The 16,986-nt window shown below is 44.3% G+C and overlaps 1 protein-coding gene across 1 annotated transcript; it reads right to left on the bottom strand.

Moving 5' to 3' along the window:
• Positions 1-5,128: 5,128 nt before the first annotated feature.
• Positions 5,129-9,361, bottom strand: LOC125483742 (zinc finger protein 420-like). The gene is made up of 2 exons (XM_048600315.1): positions 9,247-9,361; positions 5,129-8,210 (listed from the first exon to the last, which is right to left on the bottom strand). The coding sequence occupies exon 2, from the start codon at positions 8,147-8,149 to the stop codon at positions 6,701-6,703; it is 1,449 nt and encodes a 482-aa protein (XP_048456272.1). The 5' UTR covers positions 8,150-8,210; positions 9,247-9,361; the 3' UTR covers positions 5,129-6,700.
• Positions 9,362-16,986: the final 7,625 nt, after the last annotated feature.

Genomic DNA, 16,986 nt, shown 5'->3' with positions numbered 1-16,986 from the left:
AGACAGGTCAAAGAGGCGGGGGTGGAGCCAGTAAAGGTGAGTGTAGGTGGGGAGTTAGGGAGGGGATAGGTCATTCCAGGGAGAACGGACAGGTTAAGGGAGTGAGATGAGGTTAGTGGGTAAGAGATGGGGGTGGGGCTTGAGGTGGAAGGAGGGGATAGGTGGGAGGAAGGACAGGTTAGGGAGGCGGGGACAAGCTGGGCTGGTTTTGGGATGCGGTAGGGGGAGGGGAGATTTTGAAGGTTGTGAAGTCCACATTGATACCATTGAGCTGCAGCGTTCCCAAGCAAAATATGAAGTGCTGTTCCTGCAACCTTCGGGTGGCATCGTTGTGGCACTGGAGGAGGCCCAGGATGGACATGTCGTCCAAGGAGTGGGAATTGAAATGGTTCGCGACTGGGAGGTGCAGTTGTTTGTTGCGAACCAAGCGTAGGCCTTTCCCTTCGGTTGCTACAAGTCAATAATTTAATCCTAGGTTTTTTTTCTCTAAAAAAAAGTAAGATATAAGACACTGTCGTGCTCACAGATATTGGACAGAGGAGGAAGGTTCAGTCTGGGTGAAGCTCAATTTTCATTGAGGGAGAGAGAGAAACAGCAGCTTTGCTGGGCAGTAGTGAGCAGCTTCAGAAGCTCAAAAACTGAAAGAACTGTGGTTGCTGGAAGTGAGAAACAAAAACAGAAATCACAGGAAAAATTCAGCAGTCTGGCAGCATTTGCGGTGAGAAATCAGGAGTGAAATGTTTCAGGTCCAGCGGCGCTTCTTCAGAAGCTTATTATCCAATGTCCACACTGAGACGATAGGGGTGTACTAAATGATCAGAGGTATAGACAGAGTAGACAGCCAGAGACTTTTTCCTCGGGTGGAGGTAGTTTTATGAGGGGACATAGTTTTAAAGTGAAAGGAGGTAGATATTGGGGAGACGTCAGAGGTAGGTTCTTTACTCAGAGAGTGGTAGGGGCGTGGAATGCATTGCTGGAGAGGATAGTGGAGTTGGCCTCAAGGGCATTTAAGCGGCTATTAGATAGGCATATGGATGGTAGTCTAAGGTAGCGGTGGAGGTTAGATAGACCTTAGGTTTCGGGTAAAAGTTCGGCACAACATCATGGGCCGAAGGGCCTGTACTACTGTGCTGTACTGTTCTATGTTCTATCTAATTGGCTGGAGGACCAGAGGACTTCTGATCCTCCTCCATTTCCCATTGGTCAATTTCCAGTATTATGATGATTTCGGGGGGTGGAATTTGCATCCACTTGGAGTTGGAGACACTTTGACTCTTTGATCCGAGTGGCCATCCCACACAAACAGCGGGTGCTGTTGTTCTCCAGCAGATCACAGAGTGGAATGCATTTCCAGCCAGATCCTTCTTGCACATAGCTCCAGCACCTGCCCTCACCACATGCTTTCCTGGACACACACACAGAACTGCCTATCTCTGCAAAGTGGGATGAAAAGTGTGCAGCGGAAGTTGGTGAGACATATCACCACTCAGTCACACAGTATATGTGGGCTGTCACTGGATTTTATTGTGAGACCCCTTAGCCACTGTGCAGAGAGTCTTCGTGGGGACTCCAACTGCTCCCCCCCCACCACCGAACAATGGGGAGGCAATGACCTAGTGGTATTATCGCTAGACTGATAATAGTGATCCAGATAACGTTCTGGGGAGCCAGGTTCCCATGGCAGATGGTGGAATTTGAATTCTACAAAATACCTGGAATTAAAAATCCCATGATGACCATGAACACATTGTGGATTGTCAGGAAAAAAACGCCATCTGGTTCACTAATGCCCTTTAGGGAAGGAAACTGCCATCCTTACCTGGTCTAGCCTACATGTGCCTCCAGACCCACAGCAATGCGATTGACTCTGAACTTCCCTGTGGGCAAATAGGAATGGGCAATAAATGCTGCCTTGTCAGCGATGCTCTCATTCCATGAATGTATTAAAAAAAACACCAGGCCTTGCTATCACATAGTCTGCTGTTACACACTACCTATTGTTAGCTATTAATGGTGTCCACTAACAGCTATTCACTTTCCTAGCCAGATCATTATCCACTTCCTTGTCTGTTCAACTGTTCTCTCTTTGGGCCCTGTTATTTACTCTTTAGCTCCTCTCCCCACCCTGTCTTCTGCACATAAACAGACATTTTTCTAGCTATCATCAGTCTGAGAAAGGGTCACCAGACCCTAAACATTAACTCTTGATTTCCTTTCGCAGATGCTGCCGGACCTGCTGAGTTTTTCCAGCAACTTCTGTTTTTGTGACTGTGAAAACGAGTCCGGGAAGCATCTTCAGCGAAGGAGATTTGGGCTAAAAGCAAGGAGATGGTCAGATGAGTTTGTTTTTCTAGCTTACATAAGGAGGGAGTATGCGGGATATAGTGATTTATACTTTTAGACTGAGAAATGTATTCACACCATCCAGAAATACGTGCGCTGAATGTCTGTCCGGCACTTACCTTTTGTAAGATCATATTCTTCTTCTTGAGCTGTCACCGTGGTTTAAGGATGATTTTCTTCCACCCCAGCGTTGGATACCTGTGGTTATTAAATAGTTCAATGCTGGATCTACAAGCATTGCCACCTGTGGGACAGGTGATATTTGCTGAAGGGAGTGGATATGATGCTTAGATATTCAAATGCTTCTTCCATTGGTAACCTTTATTCTCCATCTAGGCCTGTTGGAGATGCTCAAAATGGTTGATTTCTTCACAAGAGGTTTTTTCTCCAAACTGAATCTTATTTGGCCAAATATCCCACCAAGCAAATTGGGATATTGCCTTTTTTCAGAAAAAAAATTGTATACCGAACACATTTCTTTGCCGACTAGGAAATCTCTTTCTGAGCAAATGCTTGCTTAGATTAGGGAGCTTATTTTGGAAGTCCTGTGTCAGGCATGCAGATGATGTAAACTGCCTAATGCAGCTGACTGATCATAACCAATGCCTTGGTTCAAAGCTCTTTGGTCTGAACTGCACTTTTGATAACCACTTGCCTGAACTGTACAATCTGACAGCACTGCATCTGACAGTTGCAGGGTGAGGAATGGAGTGAAACAGATGCCAACACCAAATCAACAACCCACCAGGACACCTGATAGTCATGGATAATAATAACTTCTCGCAGGGAGATGTAACATTGTGACAGAGACTGATGAGACAGGAAATTAGATCAATGCATTTAAAATCTAGAAATGAATTTTATTGAATCACCGCTTCCCAGAATTTTCCAGTTTCATTCCTTTTAATACCTCAGAATCTGTGTCACCCAAAAGTAAAGTTTTTTTGGGGAGTAGTTTGAGCATTGCTGATAATGGGGGAAGGGGAGGCAGCTGGGGTATTAATAACAGATTATTAATGTATTTGGACTTTGATTATTAATGAAATAACTTTGAGATTGTACAACCTTTACAATCGGCAAGTGACTTTAAAGTAACAGGATCCTAATATTGATGTAATAAGATTCTGATTATTAATTACAATAACTTTGTGATTTCACAAATTAGTGGTGATTATTGGTGAAATTATTTCTCAATTATTGAAGGAAGAAGCAAGAGATTATTAATGAAATGGGAACTCTAAATAATTAAACCGTGATTCATCATAAATCCATACAATAAAATCTTAACAGCTCAGAAGGTAGCCATTGGTCCCATTGTGCTGATACTGTCTCTGAAAATGCTGACAATCTGTGTCACTCCCCACCACCTTCTTCCTCATACTGAAAACTTTTCCTTATAGGAGAAGAGTTGAAGTCAGTTTTGAAACTTACTGTCGAATCTGCTTCCACTACACATTCAGATAATATCCTCCAGATCATCCAAATTAACTCAGTAAAATAATTTTCCCTCATACTTATCTGGATTTTTTTGCCACTTACTTTAAAGTTATGTTACCAATCGTCCTGCAATGGAAACAGTTTATATCAATATAGATGCAAACTTCTAAAATATTTCCTATGTGGATGAAATTACTCTTTACCCATGTGTGCTTGAAGGCAAATAACATGCAATATGAAGTGATACGCAATCAGAAGCTAATTTTAAAGTCAAATTTAACAGATTGTCTGGTTGAGCCTTAGACATTTCCGAGGGAGAGGGATGGACTTGGTAGTTAAGAAACAGTGGCGACTGAAGATAATGGCTTTGGTCTTCTTAATTTTCATTTGGAGGATATTTCTGCTCATCTGCCATGTATGTGCAGTAATCAAGTTGATAACTTAGCAACAGTGGAGGAATGGAGATGGATGGTAGTGAGGTGGAGTGGAATGTTGTTAGTGGACATGTTTAAAGTAACAGTTTTAGGATAATGTTGCCCAGTGGATGAGAAATATGAAGGGCCAAGCATAGATCCTTGGAGGACACCCTGGGAATCAGATTGAAGGACTCACAGTTGGGTTAAATGGACAAGATGAGCACTGACAGGGCATGATGGAAATAGGAAACTGGAGAATATAAGGTGGCGGGTTCAAAGAACTTTAGAGGCAGTTTGGCCTGATGAGCTCCGGGAAGTGAGGAACACAGCAGAGAGAATAGATCAGGTGGTCTTACTCTGAGTGACAAAGTTAACAGTTCCTCATATTGTTAGACTTGAAAAAGGAAGACATGAGGAAAGCCCTTCAACGTGGAGCAGGAGTGGACCATTCAGCCTCTGAGCCTGCTGCACCATTCAATTAAATCATGGCTGGTCATTTTTTTTCCTGGAGTGTTCCCATTATGTCATTCACTTCAGGAAACTACTGATTTATGATTTAAACATCCCCAATGATTGAGGTTCCATGAACCTCTCATTAGAGAATTCCAAAGATTCTCCTCACCCTGATTTATACCTTATTTCTGAGACAATGTCCCCTGGTTATCAACTCACCTGCCAGGGGAAAAATCCGAGCGACATCCACGCTGTAAGAATCACGTAAGTTTCAATGAGATCACGGTAATGCTCCAAATGTTATGATCCCACTGGATGGTATTACTGGATCTCTGAGTGAAACCTGGCTTGATAGATCATAAATTTTATGTTTGACATTTGGAGAGGATCGTGGTTAGATACTGAACATATTCACATGATACTGCCAATGTTTTTTCAATAAACAACACGTTTTGTATATATGACAATCTTGAAAGACCTTAACATAAACAGCAGTTTAATCCATTTTCCCTGAAACATCCTTTACAAATGCTCAGTGAAGAATCACTCCTATAATTTTCTATTCATTCATGAGATGAGTGTTGTTGGCTCTGCCAGCATTTATTGCCCAATCCTAATTGCCCAGGAAAAGGTGGTAGTGATCTGATTTCTTGAATATTTGCAGTCTTTGGGCTATCAAGGCATTGACTGTGCTGTTAAGAAGAGAGTTCCGTATTCCTGACCTAGTGATTATGAAAGAAGGTGATTTGGCCCAAGTTATGATGGAGTATGGGTTGACAGCAAAATTGCGATAAGTGGTATTCCCATGCATGTACTGTCTTTGTCTTTGTTGGTGACAGGTTGGGAGAAAGTTCTGTTGGAGGAGCCTTGGTGAGTTACTACAGTGTACCTTGTAGATGGTACACATTTCTGCAACTGTGCATCAGTGATGAGGGAGTGGATGTTGAAGCTGATAGGTAGGATGCCAATCTGGGAGGCTTTTGCATTTTTTGCATTCATATACCTAAGCAACATTTACAGTCCACCTTTATGTTTCCTGTGAGCTTCCATACATCTTCTATCTCATTAGTTTCTTGATCATCCTTTGTTAGATTAAAAATTACTCCCAATGCCTCAGTTTATCGCTTTTTTGTGCAACCTTCAAAACCACTATCTTTGATTTGATGTAATCTTTCAGTCCTTTTGTCAGCCATAGCTGATTTATTTTTCCTGTCTTCAGGAAATGCATAATTGTTGTAAACCATGCAATACATCTTCAAATCCTATTACTACCTGTGTACTTTCAAATCACTGTTTTACCAATCCCTCACAGCCAACTTGCCATTCCAATCTTTATATTTACATTGTTCAGGTTGGAGACCCTAACTCCAGAATGAACTATATCATTTCCAAACTTGATTAAAAATTCCACATTATGGTCTCTATTCAACAAAAGGCCCCTTAACAGTAAAGTTATAAATTACAGTGTCTCTTTACAGAACCTAAAACAATATGATTCCTGCTTGGTCCTTCAATGTTCTGCTTCAGTACGAACTGCAGACATTCACCCTCCACAGCATTCGTGCTGAGTAGCTGCTCCCACTTTATATGTGAAATGAAATCACCTATTATTACTTACAGCCCATATTACATGGGCATCTAGTTTTCTGATTTATATTCAAAGGAATTGTTTGGGATATTAAATAGATTCAGCAGACTGTGTGTTCAATTAAAATCCAAATATTTATCTTTACCCATAGTGTTATCACATAAAGCTGGGCTGGATGTTTTAATGTGCTTTTATCCTGGATGTGATTAACAGAAAAATACAGACTCCTGAAATCACTCGTAAACTCGCTGCTGTCTCAGCAGGTGTGCCAATTAAGTGGGATTTCTGAGGGAATCCTTTCCCACATTCAGTGCAGATGAATGGCTTTTCTCCAGTGTGAAAATGCTGGTGTACAGTGAGTTGGGATGATCGTCCGTACCCAGTCCCACAGTAAGGGCATTGAATGGTCTCTCGTTGGTGTGAACATTGTAGCATCAATTCCCGAACTTTTAAAACACTTGCCTCATTCTGGACATTTAAAAGGCCTCTCATTAGAGTGAACGTGTTGATGGCGTATCAGATCCCAGGATCTTACATAGCACTTCCCACAGTGTGTACACTTAAAAGGTCTCTCCCCTGTGTGAACTCGCTGGTGTGTCAACAGGTGAATTTTCTGAGTGAATCCCTTCCCACACTCGGAGCAGGTGAACGGTCTCTCTCCGGTGTGAGTGCGCTGGTGTGCAGCGAGACGAGATGACCACTTGAACCCAGTCCCACAGTGAGAGCACCTGAATGGTCTGTCATCGGTGTGAACACGTTGGTGCAACTTCAGCTCCCCTGAGCTTTTATAACTCCTCCCACAGTCTGGACATTTGAAGGGTCTCTCCTCAGTGTGAACTCGCTGGTGTGCCTTAAGGTGGAAAGACTCACAAAATCCCTTCCCACACTGAGTGCAGGTGAATGGCCTCTCCCCAGAATGAACTCGCTGATGCTTCAACAGAGTGGAGAACCGAATGAATACCTGCCCACATTCAGAGCAGATGAATGACCTCTCCCCAGTGTGAAGACGCTGGTGTAGAGTGAGTTGGGATGATCTCTTGAACCCGTTTCCACAGTGAGAGCATCTGAATGGTCTCTCGTCAGTGTGAACACGTTGGTGGACGATCAGCTCCCCGGAACCCTTAAAGCATTTCCCACACTCTGAACATTTAAAAGGTCTCTCGTCAGTGTGAACACGTTGATGAGACTGCAGATAGTGGGAACTTTTAAAGCACTTCCCACAGTCTGTACATTTAAAAGGTCTCTCTTCAGTATGAACCTGCTGATGTGACTTGAGATGGGATGATTGAGTGAATCCAATTCCACATTCAGAGCAGGTGAATGGCCTCTCCCCAGTGTGGATGCGCTGGTGAACAGTGAGTTGAGATGACCACTTGAAGCCAGCCCCACAGTCAGAGCACCTGAACCGTCTCTCCCCAGTGTGAACACGCCGATGGGACATCAGCTCACTGGAACTTTTAAAACATTTCCCACAGTCTGGACATTTAAAAGGTCTCTCCTCAGTGTGAACACGCCGATGGGACATCAGATCACTGGAACTTTTAAAGTACTTCCCACAGTCTGGACATTTAAAAGGTCTCTCCTCACTGTGAACTCTCTGGTGTTTCAATAGAGTGGATAACTGAGTGAATCCCCTCCCACAAAGGGAGCAGATGAATGGCCTTTCCCCAGTGTGAACACGTTGATGAATTTCAAGCGCAGAACGGTGACTGAACCCTTTCTCACAGTACCCGCATTTCCACGGTTTCTCCCCAGCATGATTGCATTTGTGGTTCTTGAGGCCACTTGATTGGCTGAAGCCTTCTCTGCACACAGAACACATGTATCTGTTCTCCCCACTGTGAACAGTGCTTTCTCCTTCCATGTTTAAAATCTGTTGATAGTCTAGTTGTGATGAATTGGGTGACTCCATCAGATCACAGTGTGATGCTTGATTTCAGTAGCCTGACTTCAAATCCTCTTCTTTTCATACCCTGTTAATTGATATAAACAGAAAAAGTGAATGAGACAGAAGCCACAAAGACATAAATACAGGTTGCGAGATTATAATGAGTGAATCTGGTAATAAGTGGGGGCAGAGGGGTGGCATTTTGGACAAGTGACCATCAGAGCTGCTGCTTTGTCATAGAAACAGATCAGAGGCGGAGTCAATTCAGTAAGGAACTTACTGTGTCTGATTGGGCCTGCACAAGACAGTAGCACAATTATGGAGCAGAGTGAGACAGAAAACAGACAGACATGGGAAGGAACTCAAAGAGGTAGGACGCAAAGAAAGGGGACTCCATATATCTAAACTTGTCCAGAAATTTGACAGGATTTTCACCAGCACAAAGGCTTGGGGCAGTATATCTAAGTAAATGCCATCACCACCAAGTTACCCCTCAAATTACACCATCCTGACCTGTTTGACATCCATTACTGAAGGAACAGCGACTTCCTTTGAGCAAATGTTAGAAAGATGAAAGCCAGTGCCCTCAATCCCTGTTACAAACTTCATCCCCCAGCTGCCAACTGAATCTCTCTCCCTAGCAACTGTCTGGTGCTGAAGCAGACTGTTCAAAACCTTGGTGCCATTATTTCACCCCCAAACCACATGTCCACGTCATCAATAAAGTAAAACCACCTATTTCCACATCTGTATCATCACCGACTTCACCCCAGTCTCAACTCATCTGCTTCTGAAGCTCTCATCCATTCCATTATTCTCTGTAGATATCAATCGCAACACCTCTCACATTCACTCATTCCCCACCCTCTGCTGCCAGTTTTCTCATTCACACTAGCTTCTTGTAGACCCATCCCCAGTGACGTCACAAATCACCCAGACGTCGCGCATGCGCCCTACTGCACTTCGACCCTATAAAGATGGAGGACCTCTACAGCTTGCCCGCCCTCCCTATGCCCTCGACAAAAAAATGGCCACTGTAAACCAGTGCCTCTTCCCCGGACAAAGACTGCCATCTTCTAACGCAGGGCCGGGAGAGTCTTATTCAGGGGTTTGAGACTTACACGAGGTGTTTATGAAGTGTCTCCGCTCATTGCTGCCCCACAACGGCTCCGTAGTCCTCTTTCTGCCATCGATCGCTTCCGCCGGAGAAACGGGTTCCATGTCTCCCAGTCCTGATTGAAGTGACACTGCGCATGCCCCAGATACAAACCAAACTGCGCTTGCGCCTGAGCTGTTGCTGAGTGCATAGAGAATATTAATATTCGAGGAATCTTAGGGAGAAGGATCACCATTCACAATTGCTCTGGGGACTTGAGACGAAGTTCCGTAAATTAATTGGAAATATGCAAATTATCGTGATCTGCATCTCAACTATTTGTTAAGATGTCTCACTGATTTCTGAGAGAGATGTAATGCACTACTATGTAGTGAGAATGAAAGGAACTTGGAAAACTTTTCGCTTCTTTCCTTTCTGACCAGTCCTGAAGCGTTCACTCCCCGCCAATTCTCTAGTCCCACTCCTCACTCTGACTGATCAGAAGACGGGCTGCAGCACCGTGCTTCAGTTCCGTTCCCTGCTCCCATTGGCAGAGTTTGGTTCAGTCGCTGCAAACACCAAAATTGCTGGAAAAGCTCAGCAGGTCTGGCAGCATGTGTGCAGAGAAATAAGAGTTAACGTTTCGGGTCCAGTGACTCTTCCTCAGAACTGGTTCAGTCGCTACTCAGCAGCTGTGCACTAGAAACATATTAGGGCAGAACGAGACAATCCTTCCTAACAAGTCAGAGCAGCCCTCTTGTGATTAAGTGCTATGTCCCTACTCTTGGACCAGGAGAGCTAGGTTCAATTCCCACCACTGCAGTGGTGTTTAATAACATCTTTGAACAGGTTCATTAGAAAAACAAGGGAAGTCAAGGAGAGAATAAAAACAAAAGAAAATGCATACAATGTGGTGAAGATTGGTAGGAAGCCAGAGGAATGCGAGGAGTTTAAACACCAGCAAAGGACAACTACAAAAGCAATATGAGGGAGATGAAATATGACAATAAGCTAGCTAGTAACACAAAAGAATATTTAAAGAGATTTTGATACATATAAAGAGGTACGACTAAACAGACAACTGGAAAATGGGGCTGGAAAAGTAGTAATGGGAAACAAAGAAATGGTGGAGGAACTGAACAGCGACTTTGCATTAGTTTTCATGGTGGAAAACACCAGAAGCCTACCAGAACTTCAAGAAAGTCAGGTCAGAGGTCAGTTTAGTGGCCATCATGAAGGAGAAGGGCAATCTGAAGGGTCTGAAGATGAATAAATCACATGGACTAGATGGACGACGGCCTAGGATTCTGAAGGAGATAGCTGAGAAGATTGTAGAAGCATTGGTAGTGATCTTCCGGGCATCACTGGAGTCTGGGCTGGTTCCAGAAAACTGGAAAATGGCTAATGTAATCCCTCTGTTTAAGAAGGGAGGGAGGCAGAAGATTGGAAATTACAGGCCAATTAGCTTGACCTCAGTTATTGGTAAGATTTTAGAGTTCATTATTAAGGATGAGATTTTGGAGTACTTGGAACTGCTTGGTAAAATAGGGCTTAGTTAGCACAACTTCGGCAAGGGGAAGTCATGCTTGACAAATTTGTTAGAATTCTTTGAGGAGTTATTGAGTTACTTAGACAAAGGAGAGCCATTGGACATCACTTATTTGGATTTCCAGAAGGCCTTTAACAAGGTACCACATAAGATGCTGCAAAATACGATAAGAGCCCATGGTGTCAGGGGTGAAGTACTGGCATTGGTAGAGGATTGGTTCACAGCAGAAGACAGAGTTTGGGGATAAATGGGTCTTTCTCCAGATGGAAAACAGTGACTAATAGAGATTTGTATGGATAACTAATTCTTATTATACATTAATGATCTGGACGAAGGAAAGGGGCATTGGGCAGATGGTGCAGATGAAATAAAATTTAGCACTTTGGTAGGAAGAGTAGAGCCATACACTATTTTCTAAATAGGGAAAAGCTTCAGAAATCTGAAGCATGAAGGGACTTAGGACTCCCAGTTCAAGATTCTCTTAAGGTTAACATGTAAGTTCATTTGGTAGTTAGGAATGCAAATGCAATGTTAGCATTCATTTCAAAAGGACTAGATACAAGAGCAGAGGTATACAGCTAAGGCTTTATAAGGCTGTGGTCAGGCTGCATTTGGAATATTGTGAACAGTTTTGAGCCCAGTATGTAAGGAAGGATATGTTGGTATTAGAGGTTTACAAGAATGCTCCCAGTGATGAAGGGCTTATCTTATGTGGAGCAGTTATAGAGTCATAGTGTGGTCAACTCATACACATTGCATACATGCACCACCCTCTTGGTGAAAAAGTTGCCCCTCGGGTTCCTTTCTCACATCAAACCTATGCCCTCTAGTTTTGCACCCTGGGAAAAAGACCTTGGATGTTACCCTATCCATGCCCCTCATGATCTTATAAATCTCTATAAGGTGACCCCTCAAATTCCGATGTTCCAAGGAAATTAGCCCCAACCTATTCAGCCCCTCCCTATTGCTCAAACGCTCCAATGCCGGCAACATCCTTGTAAATCTTTTCTGCACCCTTTCAAGTTTAATAGCGTATTTCCAATCGCAGCTAGACCAGAATATTCCAAAAGTGGTTTAACCAGTTGAGGACTCTGGGACTACTTGACGGAGTTTAGAAAGATTAGTGAGAATCTCATTGAAACTTAAAGGATACTGAAAAGCCTGGACACAGTGGATGTGGAGAAGATCTTTCCATGAGTAGGGGAGACGAAAATCTGAGGACACAGCCTCAGAATGAAGGAATGACACTTTATAACTGAGATAAGGTAGAATATTTTCAGCTAGTAGGAACTGACTGTCTTATTCTGAATGACAAGTATAATTCATGAGATCCTTTCATTTGTTGGAGTTGAGGATGGAGACTGTATAAGGCTCTGGTCAGATTGCACTTGAAATATTGTGAGCAGTTTTGTGCTCCGATCTGAGGATGGGTTGGCATTGGAGGTTTACAAGAATGATCCCAGTGATGGACGCTTGTCATATGAGGAGCTTTTGAGGACTCTGGAACTGTACTCAATGGAGTTTGGAAAGATTAGTGAGAATCTTAGAGGAAACTTAGGGGATACTGAAAGGCCTGGATAGAGTAGATGTGGAGAAGATATTTCCATGAGTAGGAGAGACTAAAACCCTACGGCACAAGCTGAGAGTGAAAGAACCACACTGCAGAAATGAGATAAGGGAGAATTTCTTCATCCAGAGAGTGGTGAATCTGTGGATCTTTGTCTGCAGAAGGCTGTGGATGCCAAGCCATTGAGTATATTTAAAACAGAGATAGATAGGTTCTTGATTTGTAAGGGGACCAAGGGTTACAGCAAGAAGGCAGGAGAACGGAGGTGAGAAACTTATCATTTTATGTAAGCTGATGAACATTCATCTAAACTTGAAACGTTAGGTTGCTGTCTCTCTACAGATGCTGCCTGAGCTGCTGTGATTTCCAGTATTTTTTGTTTTAAGTACAGATTCCAGCATCTGCAGTAATTTGATTGATTGATTTATTATTACATGTACTGAGGTACAGTGAAAAGCTTTGTTTACGAGCAGTACAGGCAGATCATAGTAAGCAAGAATGTACAGACTAAAGGTTGCAGAAAAACTTAGACTGAGACATACAGGTTACTTTGCACAGGGTGTGCACTGGGTAAAATTAACATTAGCAAGATCAGCATTATTTGAGGCTAGAGAGTCCATTCATCAGTCTAATAACAGCTGGGAATAAGCAGTTCCTGAACCTGCCTTTCAGTTGTTTCCGCGGTGGGAGTCCGGGAGGAAGCGCGAGGGCAGCCTGGGAAGGTAAGCTTTTCGATTATAAAAGTCTTATCTCGCGTGACTGCGGCCTTTCAGTTGTTTCAGCGGCGGGAGTCCGGGAGGAAGCGCGAGGGCAGCCTGGGAAGGTAAGCTTTTCGATTTTAAAGTCTTACCTCGCGTGACTGCGGCCTTTCAGTTGTTTCAGCGGCGGGAGTCCGGAAGGAAGCGCGAGGGCAGCCTGGGAAGGTAAGCTTTTCGATAATAAAAGTCTTACCTCGCGTGACTCCATTTTTGGAGTGAGTAAGTGAGGTAATATATTTGGGCCGTTGCTTTACCCGAAACACTACCTAGGTAGTGTCTCCCACCCATTCCCCTCCTCTAACCAAAAAAAAGGTTCTGAGCGCTGTTTTGGTAAGGCTACTAGTTTTTTTTTAATCGTCTGTTTGGGAATTCAGAACAGTGGGAATGGATGTTAGGGCAGTTGCATGCTCCTCCTGTAGAATGTGGGAGGTAAGGGTCACCACTCGTGTCCCCACTGACTTCATCTGCAGGAAGTGCACCCAACTCCAGCTCCTCGGAAACCGCGTTAGGGAACTGGAGCTGGAGCTGGATGAACTTCGGATCATTCGGGAGGCTGAGGGGGTAATTGAGAGGAGTTACATGGAGGTAGTCACACCTCAGGTACAGGAAAAAAGTAGATGGGTTACAGTCAGGGGATGGAAAGGGAACAGGCAGACAGTGCAGGGATCCCCTGTGGCCGTTCCCCTCAAAAACAAGTATACGATTTTGGATACTGTTGGGGGGACGACTTACCAGGGGTAAGCCATGGGGTACAGGTCTCTGGCACAGAGTCTGTCCCTGTTGCTCAGAAGGGAAGTGGGGAGAGGAGGAGAGCATTAGTCATTGGGGACTCCATAGTTAGGGGGACAGATAGGAAATTCTGTGGGAACGAGAGAGACTCGCGGTTGGTGTGTTGCCTCCCAGGTGCCGGGGTTCGTAATGTCTCGGATTGTGTTTTCAGGATCCTTAAGGGGGAGGGGGAACAGCCCCAAGTCGTGGTCCACATAGGCACCAACGACATAGGTAGGAAAAGGGATGGGGATGTAAGGCAGAAATTCAAGGAGCTAGGATGGAAGCTTAGAGCTAGAACAAACAGAGTTGTTATCTCTGGTTTGTTACCCGTGCCACGTGCTAGTGAGGCGAGGAATAGGGAGACAGAGCAGTTGAAAACGTGGCTACAGGGATGGTGCAGGAGGGAGGGATTCAGATACCTGGATAATTGGAGCTCGTTCTGGGGTAGGTGGGACCTCTACAAACGGGATGGTCTACACCTGAACCAGAGGGGTACCAATATCCTGGGGGGGAAATTTGCTAATGCTCTTCGGGAGGGTTTAAACTAATTCAGCAGGGGGATGGGAACCTGAATTGTAGCTCCAGTGTACAGGAGGTTGAGAGTAGTGAGGTCATGAATAAGGTTTCAAGGTCGCAGGAGTGTACCAGCAGGCAGGAAGGTGGTTTGAAGTGTGACTACTTCAATGCCAGGAGCATCCGGAATAAGGTGAACTTGCAGCATGGGTTGGTACCTGGGACTTCAATGTTGTGGCCATTTCGGAGACATGGATAGAGCAGGGACAGGAATGGTTGTTGCAGGTTCCGGGGTTTAGATGTTTCAGTAAGATCAGGGAAGGTCGTAAAAGAGGGAGAGGTGTGGCATTGTTAGTCAAGGACAGTATTACGGTGGCAGAAAGGACGTTTGATGAGGACTCGTCTACTGAGGTAGTATGGGCTGAGGTTAGAAACTGGAAAGGAGAGGTTACCCTGTTGTGAGTTTTCTATAGGCCTCCAAAAAGTTCCAGAGATGTAGAGGAAAAGATTGCAAAGATGATTCTGGATAGGAGCGAAAGTAACAGGGTAGTTGTTATGGGGGACTTTAACTTTCCAAATATTGACTGGAAACGCTATAGTTCGAGTACTTTAGATGGGTCAGTTTTTGTCCAATGTGTGCAGGAGGGTTTCCTGACACAGTATATAGATAGGCCAACAAGAGGCGAGGCCACATTGGATTTGGTACTGGGTAATGAACCAGGCCAGGTGTTAGATTTAGAGGTGGGTGAGCACTTTGGTGATAGTGACCACAATTTGGTTACGTTTACTTTAGCGATGGAAAGGGATAGGTATATACCGCAGGGCAAGCGTTATAGCTGGGGGAAAGGCAATTATGAGGCGATTAGGCAAGATTTAGGATGCATAGGATGGAGAAGGAAACTGCAGGGGCTGGGCACAATTGAAATGTGGAGCTTGTTCAAGGAACAGCTACTGCGTGTCCTTGAGAAGTATGTACCTGTCAGGCAGGGAGGAAGTGGTCGAGCGAGGGAACCGTGGTTTACGAAAGAAGTTGAATCTCTTGTCAAGAGGAAGAAGGAGGCTTATGTAGAGATGAGGCGTGACGGCTCAGTTAGGGCACTTGAGAGTTACAAGTTAGCCAGGAAGGACCTAAAGAGAGAGCTAAGAAGAGCCAGGAGGGGACATGAGAAGTCTTTAGCAGGTAGGATCAAGGAAAACCCTAAAGCTTTCTATAGGTATGTCAGGAATCAAAGAATGACTAGAGTAAGATTAGGGCCAGTCAAGGACAGTAGTGGGAAATTGTGCGGGGAGTCTGAAGAGATAGGAGAGGCGCTAAATGCATATTTTTCGTCAGTATTCACACAGGAAAAAGACAATGTTGTTGAGGAGAATACTGAGATACAGGCTACTAGACTAGATGGGATTGAGGTTCATAAGGAGGAGGTGTTAGCAATTCTGGAAGGTGTGAAAATAGATAAGTCCCCTGGGCCGGATGGGATTTATCCTAGGATTCTCTGGGAAGCTAGAGAGGAGATTGCAGAGCCTTTGGCTTTGATCTTTATGTCATCATTGTCTACAGGAATAGTGCCAGAAGACTGGAGACTAGCAAACGTTGTCCCCTTGTTCAAGAAGGGGAGTAGAGACAACCCTGGTAATTATAGACCAGTGAGCCTTGCTTCGGTTGTGGGTAAAGTGTTGGAAAGGATTATAAGAGATAGGATTTATAATCATCTCGAAAGGAATAATTTGATTAGGGATAGTCAACACGGTTTTGTGAAGGGAGGTCGTGCCTCACAAACCTTATTGAGTTCTTTGAGAAGGTGACCAAACAGGTGGATGAGGGTAAAATGGTTGATGTGGTGTATATGGATTTCAGTAAAGCGTTTGATAAGGTTCCCCACGGTAGGCTATTGCAGAAAATACGGAGGCATGGGATTGAGGGTGATTTAGCGGTTTGGATCAGAAATTGGCTAGCTGTAAGAAGACAGAGGGTGGTGGTTGATGGGAAATGTTCATCCTGGAGTTCAGTTACTAGTGGTGTACCTCAAGGATCTGTTTTGGGGCCACTGCTGTTTGTCATTTTTATAAATGACCTGGATGAGGGCGTAGAAGGATGGGTTAGTAAATTTGCGGATGACACCAAAGTCAGTGGAGTTGTGGATAGTACGGAAGGATGTTGCAGTTTACAGAGGGACATAGATAAGCTGCAGAGCTGGGATGAGAGGTGGCAAATGGAGTTTAATGCGGAAAAGTGTGAGGTGATTCACTTTGGAAGGAGTAACAGGAATACAGAGTACTGGGTTAATGGTAAGATTCTTGGTAGTGTGGATGAGCAGAGAGATCTCGGTGTCCATGTGCATAGATCCCTGAAAGTTGCCACCCAGGTTGATAGGGTTGTTAAGAAGGCGTATGGTATGTTAGGTTTTATTGGTAGAGGGATTGAGTTTTGGAGCCATGAGGTCATGTTGCAGCTGTACAAAACTCTGGTGCGGCCGCACTTGGAGTATTGAGTACAGTTCTGGTCACCGCATTATAGGAAGGATGTGGAAGCATTGGAAAGGGTGCAGAGGAGATTTACCAGGATGTTGCCTGGTATGGAGGGAAGGTCTTATGAGGAAAGGCTGAGGG

The sequence above is a fragment of the Rhincodon typus genome, chromosome 8, assembly GCF_021869965.1.
Source record: "Rhincodon typus isolate 14 chromosome 8, sRhiTyp1.1, whole genome shotgun sequence".
Classification (NCBI taxonomy): Eukaryota; Metazoa; Chordata; class Chondrichthyes; order Orectolobiformes; family Rhincodontidae; genus Rhincodon; species Rhincodon typus.
The sequence above is the reverse complement of the archived record's forward strand: the minus strand, read 5'-3'. Positions and strand labels throughout refer to the sequence as shown.

Excerpts from the sequence above, each read along its gene's own strand:
- LOC125483742 (XM_048600315.1), bottom strand. The coding sequence starts at position 8,149 with ATGGAGTCACCCAATTCATCACAACTAGACTATCAACAGATTTTAAAC.